Source organism: Ziziphus jujuba, chromosome 9, assembly GCF_031755915.1.
Source record: "Ziziphus jujuba cultivar Dongzao chromosome 9, ASM3175591v1".
NCBI lineage: Eukaryota > Viridiplantae > Streptophyta > Magnoliopsida > Rosales > Rhamnaceae > Ziziphus > Ziziphus jujuba.
Window position 1 is genome coordinate 15,403,193 of NC_083387.1, and position 10,923 is coordinate 15,414,115.

General features: G+C 32.3%; 1 protein-coding gene across 4 annotated transcripts; it reads left to right on the plus strand.

The window, feature by feature from the left end:
• The first annotated feature begins 279 nt into the window (after nucleotides 1-279).
• Nucleotides 280-6,392, plus strand: LOC107435278 (inositol-tetrakisphosphate 1-kinase 4). 4 transcript variants are annotated; one of them, XR_007243229.2, is made up of 11 exons: nucleotides 280-761; nucleotides 1,805-1,886; nucleotides 2,102-2,134; nucleotides 3,879-3,999; nucleotides 4,136-4,228; nucleotides 4,687-4,806; nucleotides 4,890-5,087; nucleotides 5,319-5,374; nucleotides 5,452-5,536; nucleotides 5,755-6,005; nucleotides 6,097-6,392. XR_007243229.2 is itself a non-coding variant. In XM_016045646.4 (10 exons), exons 1-10 carry the CDS (start codon nucleotides 586-588, stop codon nucleotides 6,186-6,188), a joined length of 1,056 nt encoding a protein of 351 aa, XP_015901132.1. In that variant the 5' UTR covers nucleotides 287-585; the 3' UTR covers nucleotides 6,189-6,392. The 4 variants fall into 4 exon arrangements, 2 of the variants coding, with proteins under 2 accessions (XP_015901132.1, XP_015901134.1); XR_007243230.1 differs by having other exon boundaries at nucleotides 289-761; nucleotides 4,911-5,087; XM_016045646.4 differs by lacking the exon at nucleotides 5,755-6,005 and having other exon boundaries at nucleotides 287-761.
• Nucleotides 6,393-10,923: the final 4,531 nt, after the last annotated feature.

Genomic DNA, 10,923 nt, shown 5'->3' on the forward strand with positions numbered 1-10,923 from the left:
TAAATATATAAATTTATGTAGAGAGGTGTATTTATTGGAAAAATAAAATTGAGCAAAAAAAAAAGGTGGTCCAATATCACCTATTCCTATAGAGTTTTTCCATTAAATCTTTTATACATAGTAAAATATAATTGATATAGTTTTAAAATAATGAATATAATTTATTTATTTTAATTTTTTTATTCTATTTATATCATGTATTAAAAAACTATACACACGTACGCGCGCCATATACGTATGGTGAGAGAAAGTCGCCATCGTTCAGTTTCTCTATCTATATTCATTTATAAAAGGGGGAAGCTCATCAATGTCTTACTCTGTTCGTTCGCTCTACTTTCTACTAACACAGAGAGAGAGAGAGAGAGAGAAAGATTGGCTCTAAGGAAAACCTTATTTGAATTTCTATAATCACTTTTCATTTGCTTTTGTTTGTATATTTATGTGCCAATTTCAAACATTTTCTCCAAAAAAAAGAAGAAAAAAAAAAAAACGAAGGTATTTGGGTTTTTCTTTGAGGAACGAACGGAGATTGATCTAGTGGGTTTTAGGGTTGTTTGTTTGTTGGGAATCTGAAAAAACTTGGACATGAGGTTGAATGGTGAAATCCCAGTTGGAAGAGGGGAAGAGGATGGTATGGACGGTGAAATGAATTCTCTGAACTATTCGATTGGCGGAGTTGGGCAGAAGCTCACCGTCGGCTATGCCTTAACCTCCAAGAAGAAAAGAAGTTTCTTGCAGCCCAAATTTCTAAGCTTGGCTCGGTATGTTGTAAAACCCATATGCCCCAAAAAATCAATTTTTTGTTTCTTTGTAGTATTGTATTTGTATTTTTTTGTTGGCGTCTTCAACTTTTAGTGGGTTTGTTATCTAGTTTCCTTATAAGGGTAGCCAAATTTTTTGTGTTCTTTTCTGTTATTTCGATTGGTTGCCGTGGTTGTGGTGGGGAAGGGGGGATCTTGAGCTTCTTTGTCCTTAGTGGTAAAAATTACAGCCTACTTCACGATGACTTTCTCGACATGAATCAATGGCTACTGACTTCTTTGTTTTGGCTTGGTATATTGTAGCTTCACTCGTGAGTATATGGAACCTTGGGGTGTTTTTAGCGTTATCTTAAATGGGAATATTCCACCATAATATACCCTTTGGATTAGACCTTAACGAGGAACCCAAAGTCAATTCTTGGTGCAAGGTTCTGTTCTTTAAAATTTAAACTAATCCTAACTTGACCCTACTATCTGATTGAAAATGCATATTTACGAACTTGTCCTTGGTCTATGGTGTTTTTGTGATTTTTGGAATGCATGACCAACTTGAAAAGTATGCTTGCTAAATTGTTTGCGGGTTACCCAGCAAGTTAAAAAATAGTTTGAAAAAAAAAATACAATTTATGTTTCCTATTGTTTGCATAAGCTTCATAAAAAAAACAGTAATTCTTCTACATGCTGTAATCTTTTAAAAGTTTTGACCAGTAATTTTGTTTTTATTATGTGCCAAAATACTTTACTTTTTGTTCTTTGGATAGACCCCTTTATGAGTTTGAGAAGCTTGAAGCTGCAGTTGACTTTGCTGTTTCTAAAGTTATATGTAAAGCATAAGTGACCATTTGTCCCCGTCCTTAATTTTAATATTCTAGTTTCAGCTTGCTAGCTTTTAACGCATACGTGGGATTGTTAATTTTCTTTAACTATTTTGAAAATTCATAACAATAATCTGTAGAGAAGCTTTTGTTTTTTGAGTACCAAAGTTATGCCTACCATCTAGACAAATGAGTAATCAATTATTTTTGTGTCGCGTCACTGTGCAGGAGTAAGGGGATATGCTTTATTGCAATTGATTTAAATAGGCCACTGGCAGATCAAGGTCCCTTTGACATTGTTTTGCACAAGGTCAGTGTTGATTAATTTTTGGACCCTGTGATGTCACTGTCAGAGTTTCTTTTGTCTGGAAAGCTTTCATTGTTTTTTCTTTTATGGCTGTCTGTGCTGTTAGTCTGTTGATTTGGTGACAAAAGTCTAATTATTTCTTTTCACATTCACTGAAAGTATAGCAAAATGGCGTATATTTTTCGAGTAGTCTCTGACAAGCCTTTTATTTCTTCCAGTTGTTGAGAAAGGAATGGTGGGATATTATTGAGGTTTGTCCTTTCCTACTCCATGACACATGTATCTCCTATTTTATGTTGCAATTGAAATGAAAATGTGATGCTGCATTTACTTTCCATACAAGTTATGATGTGCTGTGAAAGGCTGCTTTGTAGTAACGCTGGAATTTAAGTATGAAGTGGCAGTAATTGGATGCAAAGCCAAATCTCCTCACCCTTAAAACTATTTGTCTGAAATAATTTGCAGATTTCTTGCTTCCTCACCATGAATCTTGATCAGATACTTGAAATCAGTCCCCCAAGAATATAACAAGTGAGAATTTTACTTTCTGCAATAAATCTGGATAACCTATGTAGGTGTTAGTGATACTGGTCTTAGAGAGAATCTTTGTATGTTTCCCTTTACCAATTCTATTAGGTTGGGATTATCTTAGTTGAATCTAAATTGTTTAGTTTAGGGTATTGTTTCTTTTTTTTTTTATTTTTTTTCCCCAGTTGTATGTATTTGGCCTGACTTTGCATATAAGATGTTATAATCGTACATGTTATGATGAATTTTGAATATACTATTTCTCGACATATAATATACTTTAACAAGATTGCTGTAACAAGAAACATGTCAAAATACTACAAAAATGAATTTTGAATATGCTATTTCTGTCCTTTGAAAATTTATTCAAACATCTGCACTTTAAGTAGGGATTGTATACTGATTTACTCACTAAATCAAACTATTCACGGATACATATTTGTTTTGATTATGGAACTGGCATTTAGTGTATTGCATATAATTTTGTCAAGATCAAAGGACATTTTGTCCTCTCTTATTCTTTCCCACATCACCCTTCATATATATATATATATACCTATATATTTGTCTATTGAAAAATGCATGAAACTTTGTTGTTAATTTTCTGTTATCATTATTTTCAAAAATTGGCATTTTTACTCGCTTAATTTGTTGACTTCCTCACAATATTGTATGATAAATGTTTTAGTTATTATATCCCAATAGTTTAAGATGTTAGGAAACAGACTCAGCTATTTGTATCAAGTCAAACACAAAGACACTCACGTTATCCCTTCTACTGTACACCTGGATGTTGTTAAGGGTACGGCTGCCAGAGACTCCCAAGTACATGGAAAAACTTTAAGACAACAAACAAATGACGCATATCCACACCTAAAAATTGCATCTGAGTCTGGGTAATGTAGATGAGAATTGATCCTAAGATCCAACTCCACCTTATCAGTTTACTACATGACTTTGGGTCCAGGTTTTATGTTTGGCCTTTTTCTGTTTATGCACTATTTCAGGAAGGCATTATAGAAATGGAAGCAAGTCTTGGCTTGACCTTCCTTTTCTTGGATGCTGGAGTATTTTGATGGCTAGGAACTTGGCTTTGGGACTTTATTTGCAAAATAGAAAGGGATATTAACGAATTTCTTGTCCTTATGACGTTTGAAAATGTTAATTAAGAAAACTTGTCCAGTCTCCATAAAAGGGGAAGAATATTCTTCCTGTTGCACTTCCTAATTTTGCAGAGAAGTTATTGGTGTCAATAAAGGGCATTAGAAAGGTTCAAAATTAAAATCTATCTGTAATATCTTAATCTGGTTGAAATGATTTTTTTCTTTTTTAAATTGTCACTAAATTTATTTGGCCATAAAGCATTTTGTTCATTGCTGGCTACTTAAGGCTGGCAGTTTGTCAGTTTCAAAAAGTTACTACCTAACCGGCAGCCCTAATTGTATTTTGTTTCTAATCCTTGTGAAGGATTACAGACAAAAGCATCCGGAAGTAACTGTTCTTGATCCTCCCAATGCAATACAACACCTAAACAACCGGCAATCCATGCTTCAAGATGTGGCAGATCTAAACTTGTCCGACTACCATGGTATTATTTTTTAGACTATAACTGTGGGATGGTTTTCTTTTTCTCAGAAAAAAATTTTTAATCAGGACTTTAGATCATCTTAGAAAAACTAGCTATTTAGAGTTACTGATTTATTTATTCTCAACTCTTTTGCAAGGCAAGGTTGGTGTTCCAAGGCAATTGGTTGTAAAAAAGGATCCATCATCTATACCTTATGAAGTTACTAAAGCTGGGCTAAAATTACCATTGGGTACCATAACTTATTTTATTTTATTTTTCTTTTTTTAATTATTATTATTATTATTTTTCCCTGTATTCTTCTGTAACTTGTAGAAGCGGGTAATCGGACCACTGGTTCTGGTTTTACTGTTAAAGACATTTCCCTGATGCCTACCTAAAATGCTCTCTGTCCAAAGTAACTTATGCATGGCCAGTCTTGTCGAATATGACAAGCTTCAAATTATTTTGACAAGTCAAGCTCAAAGGATTAATGCTAACATTAGGCTTTGCTTTGGTTGATTGGTATATCCACATATGATACTTTTCGAGCTAAGCTTAATTATGGACATAGTTTATGATCATTATGAGAAATTATAAAATATATTACAGTCATCCTGTTGGTATTTCTAATCTAGTACTCTTAAATTCTTTCTTGCATATTAAGTTTCTTTATGAGTTAAAACTATTTTCCCTTGCTTATCTGTTCAGTTGCAAAACCACTACTTGTGGATGGAAGTGCCAAGTCACATGAATTATTTCTTGCTTACGATGAGTTCTCCCTCTCAGAACTTGAACCTCCCTTAGTCTTACAAGAGTTTGTAAATCATGGTATGATTTTGCAACTGATGCATGAATGATGAACTCATATTTCTATTGTATCTGGAATTAATAGTTTATATTTAAAAATGTAGTCCTCCTTTGCCTCATTGTAGGTGGTATTCTTTTTAAAATATTTATTGTTGGGGAAACCATCACGGTTGTGAGGCGTTTTTCTCTACCTGATGTCACTAACCATGAACTAGCAAAGGTTGATGGTGTGTTTCGTTTCCCAAGGGTTTCATGTGCTGCAGCTACGGCAGATGATGCAGAACTGGACCCTAGTATTGCTGGTGAGGTTTTTCAACACTTCTGTTGAATATGAAGACAACATTCTTTTGCCTATATGCTGTAAAAGTCAATTTTATCCTTATTTTCTACTAACAAATTATGGTTTTTAAGCTGTGATATTTTTATTCAGTCTATTGCATCTAACTTTTCGGAAATGTGATTCTTTGACATATATTTTTTTAATTAATCCTTCTACTTTCCTTCATTAAATCAATCTAAAACTGTTGTTGCAGAACTTCCTCCGCGGCCATTGCTGGAGAGGCTTGTGAGGGAGCTTCGTCTCCGACTAGTATGTCTTTATTTTACTTAAATTGCGGCTATTTCATTTTTCATCTTCCTATATGTTAATAACTTAATGTGTTACAGGGCATCCAGCTGTTCAATATAGATATGATCAGAGAAATTGGAAGCAGAGATGTTTTTCATGTTATTGATATCAACTACTTTCCTGGCAAGTATCAGTTATCTGCTTTCGGTTTCATCTTATTCTAGCATCTAATTCATGTTAAGCTTTATTGAATTTTTAAATTTTGAGCACTTGATTTGCAATTCCTGTAGCCAAGTATGAGGATGTGTTTTTATTCATTTATAAGGTTTCTTCCATTAGTAATATATATTACAAACACCGTAATTAATTGATTGCAACTGAAAACATGTGCCCATTATCAGGTCGGTGTGAGGGATTGGCCATCTTGTATGAATTATCCTTGTATTCCGTCTTGCATATAGAAGTAAAGATCAATTTTCCTAGTCTCTTTTATTTTCTTCTAGATGAACTTTGCAGTCACTCGAGGAAACATGCATAAGAAGCCTAGAATAGTTACAGAAAATGGAAGTATTATCCTCATCTCTCCCTCCCTCTCCCAGTAAATAGGGTGTATAAGAAGCTAAGGATAATGGAATTGAACAGCCTTTTTCATGTATGAATATTTTAACTTTACTGTCTATTTACCAAACTTCCCTAGGTTTTGTGTAACTGGGTTTTCATAAATAGTTTTGAATGAATTGCAGGTTATGGGAAAATGCCAGATTACGAACATATATTTACGGATTTCTTACTAAGCCTAGTGCAGAACAAATACAAGAAGAGGCCTACCACTTAAATCAGTGCAAGGAAAATATATTTCATTTGTACATGACACTTTGTTGCAGAAATTAGCCTACTTCTTGGAAACTGAAGCACACAGTGAGATCTAAGTCTTTATTTCTATATTACTAACGGAATGAAAATGCCCTTTTGCTCAAACGCTGAAAACTCCAATGTATAAAATAGGTTCTTTGCAATCCAACGTCATTTTATGTTTTCATTTTTATTTTTTATTTTTTTGTTAATATTTTTAAAGTCCTTTTCTGCTGTGTCTTGGAAAAAAGGGCATTTGTCTCCTCTACGTATAAAAAACCCATCACATAAGGCATTAGAGTGGTTATCTTTCTCTCTTCTCGTAAAGGACTCCCAATCGGTGGCTTCACTGCGGAAAGTTTTAATCTACCATATTCATAATCGATTATAATAATAATAATAATTGATGACCGAGAGAAGCTATATTTTGCACTTTTCTCTCTCTTCTTTTTCTGTTCACATTTTTTTTATTATTATTTTTTTATTTACGTGAGTTATTTGTTGTCTACTATTAAGTTATCTTTTATGGATGAAGGTAGCTTAAACATTTATTTATTTATTGTGTTTTTTCCTTTGCGTAAAGCATGTATTTTTACAATATTCTATAAAATACATAATGTTTTTCTCTCACTTGTAGTTGTGTATGAAAAAAATATTATTATTTTTTAACAATTTGAATTTAATATTATTAATGTCTTAAACTAAATAGCTTAATATATAAAAATATGTTACAAATATAATTAATTATATTAACAATATTAAAAAAATTACACGTATATATGTATAGTCTGGTCGGTTTAGTACGATAAAACATTACTAAAATTGATTTGAACTGGCCATGTGCAGGATTGGTTTATGTCTACTATTAGGTTAATATTTCAAGTGATATTCGCATTGTTCTACCCATATTATGTGTGTGTGTGTATATATATATATATATATATATATTTTTTTTTTTAACATTTTGAATCTTAATTTTTTTTTAAAATTTTAAATGGTGTATTCAATTTATAATTTAATGAATTTAAAATAAGTTATAAATTTTAAAATATTTGATAAATTATTATGAAATTTTATAGATTCTATAAAAATTTATAAGAATTTAAAAATTTGTTTGGAATTAAGGTTAGATTTCATATTCATAATTTTTTTTATAATTTTATTTTTAAATATTTTTCAAATTTATTAAAATCAAAATGTATTCAATTATAATTTTATAGAATTTTTTTAAAATTTAAAGGTATTCAAAAATTTTTAATTTTAAAAGATCATATTTTTAAATTTGTATAAATTTTTTTAAAATTTAAATCAATTATTTTTAAATTTTAAATACTTTTAAAATTTTTTAAATTTTAAATTAAATATTCAAAATGACTTAAATTGAATATTCAAAATGGCTAAGCAGATTAAACAAACGAGGAACACTTAAGACTAAGGCAATGGGCAAATTAAGGAATTTAGGAAAGAGGGGCTTAGAGAGAGGGAAGCCAAGTAGACTGAGAAAGAGGAAGGGAGAGGAAGAGATCGAGAAGCGTAATTTAAATTAATTGAAAAAGAGGGAGGGAAAGAGATCATGCCGTTGCAGTTTCGGCTTGATGATCGTGCGCACTTCGCAGCTCAGAACCCAACTTACAAACTACAATGAAGCCTAGTAAGCGCTACAGGGATGGATTACGGCGGCCATAAATGACATAGAATCTTGTAAGAAAGGGTTCAAAGATGAAGAGAAGGATACCCCAATAGTCAAATCAAGTACTGGTTTCACTAACCTTTGCAGCAATATTTAGCCATTAATGGAGAAGATAAATAAAATGCTGGCAATTTTTAATTTCTACTCAATAGAAAGCTCCTTTTTTTTTTTCTTCTTTTTTTTTATTTGGTTGAAATAATGCTATGCCCTTTTTCTCACTCTTTCAAAACCTTGCTTATTATGCAGAATATGTTGTAGACTGCTTCATATTTTTAATGTAAATGAGTTCAGTATTTTTGTACGGTGAATTAAATTGATTTTCAATCAATGGGGATTTTTTGTTTATTTATTTATTTTGCTTTCCCCTAGACCGTCCCACCCGTTAGACTTAAAGTGATTTTCAATTAATGGGGATTTTTTTTCCTTTTTTTTCCTTTTTTTATTTTTTTTGCTTTCCCCTAGGTCCTTCCATCTATTACACTCGAACTCACGCTCTATCATCACAGGTGTGGTGCTCCAACCGACATAATTACCACACTCGTCTCAATTAAGAGAGATGTTAGTACATACAAAGGTGGGATAATTCAACCATGGAATTAACGTTGTAATTGAAATGAGATCGTCTACCAAATAGGATGAAAAAACTGTAAAGGTTTAAATGACATGGGAGGATGAAATCACATGGAAGGATGAAAGAATCACACTGGATGAAATGACTTAATTTTGTAGTTGGATTTGGATCATTGTTTTCTAATTGGGCAAAATCATTAAGGGATGAAAGAACAAATATGTGTTTTTAAGGGATGAAATGACAAGTTTAATTGAGGCCTACATCATATGACGATATAAGGATGAAAGGAATTCTATCATTATAAAGATTCATCTATAGGATAAGTCCCAATCTAAAAACGATTATATGGTCTAATCCTTTTGAGGATTAAGAGTTTGAGTCCTATTGGACTTTAAAAGGTCAAACACATTTTATATAAACTTATTCATCTGCGAAAGCAAGGTACATCATTCTAAGCTTTCACTTAGCATTAAAGTATTTCAAATACCTTCACTGACTTAAGCGTCAGAATGTCTTTGGCTGGTACTATATTGGTATCCTAAAATTCTTCACATTTATTTATTATTTTGCAGGTTCAAATAGGAAGATTCGAATATTTGTGCACAGATTGTCTCATCCAGATTTATGCATTAATAGTTTAATGTGCTAGATGGGGGTGCAAAAATTGAAAGCATTATAAAGAACCTAAAACCGTTGTTAGGTTCAATTGTTTTTGCATAGATCTTAAAATGACGGCCAAAGAATCGGAGCATGGAAATCATATACATGAAGAAATTGGTGTTAATATTTTGTGTGGACTAAACATAATCATGTGATTCATTTACAGTGCTTATTTATACCAAAGTGAGACTGACTTATTTATCGACATTTTTTAGTGGAGTCTTTGGGCACACATTCTCTGTAATATTTCAGTTACCCCATTGAACTAAAGGACTTGCTCTCTCTAAAATCCCAATTGATTTATTCTCTATTTTATGATTTTATTATTTTATTTATTGTATATTATTATGATTATTCTTATTATTATTACTACTACTATTATTATTTTATTAATTATTTTGTATATATATAGATAAATTGGGAAATAAGTCACTAGTGAATTAATACGATACATGTGATAGATATTAGGGATTTGAGACATCTATGATGCTTGTTTGGCAAAAGCCTGAAGGAGAAAAGTTAGAAAGCAGTGTGCCTATTAAGTACTGCTCCTGTCAATTTGTTATCTGTTTTACAAATCAAAGAATTTTATGTTAATTTAATGACTGTGTTTAAAAGAGGGGTATCTTTTCTCACTTGGTAGTGGACCATTCTCATGGAATGCAAAGAAGCAAGCAACAACCGCTCAAAGCACCGCCGAACCCGAGTACATTGCTTGCTCTTCATGTGCAAATCAATGCATTTGGCTTAGGAAATTATTGGAGGACCTTGGTTATCCTCAAGAGGGTTCAACCATCATCAAATGTGACAACACTTCAGCCATATCAATAGCCAAGAACCCCGTTCAACATGGAAGGACAAAACACATACCGGTGAAGTATCACTCTTTGAGGGAGTTTGAAGAAAATGGAGAAGTAAGCTTGTAGTATATCAAGACCGAAGATAACCTTGCAGATTTCTTCACCAAGCCACTTCCAAAAGCAAGATTTGAGACCTTGAGGAAGCTTCTCAATATTTCAAGCAAGAACACCAAGGAGGAGTGTTGAAATGTGGTGATCTTGCCACAATGTGCAAGGTAGTTCGGTTACATTTGCACTCTTTATTTTGCAACATCAAAGACCAAACATTATTTATGTTTATGTATTTTATTTTATCTTGTAATGTTTAAGAACAATATCCTTTTTTGTAATGCCCTAAGCTAAATTAACTAAAGCTTAGGGCCTTTTTGTCTAGTTGCTGGAATTGTATTTCCAGCAACATAAGTCCACTTCCTTGGATGCCGTTTGATGAAGGTTTGGGATTTGGATCTAAATTTTGGATATAATAAACTATAAATGCAGAGGAAGCAGAAAAAAAAATAATGGCCCAATTTGGAGCTGGGAAGGCTGAGTTAAGCCCTAAACAATCTGACCCTTGTGCAGTTTTATAGCCCAGAAATCTGGACAAAATTGCCTCGGGTTTGATTATTTTTGAATGGGTAAATGGACTTTGTTTTATCTGATTGTTTGCTAGAACACAGTTTAATATTCAAAAAGGCTTCCCTCCAATTTTCAAGTCAAATGGAGCTGGTTTTCAAATTCAAACGCCTCAGACAATCTGAACTGCCCATTAAAGAAGGTTTCTTGCATGCCCAGCACATTGATTAGAGTTAGTTGAGGTAGTTTGACTTGGTTGGTTACTTTTAATGCTTTTGTATTTATTGCTCAATATGGCAGCATGTCTTATTGTCTTTTTGATGTATTTAAAAGTATGAAAATTGTAATGAAAACGTTGAAGCAATATTTAAAAAAAAACATA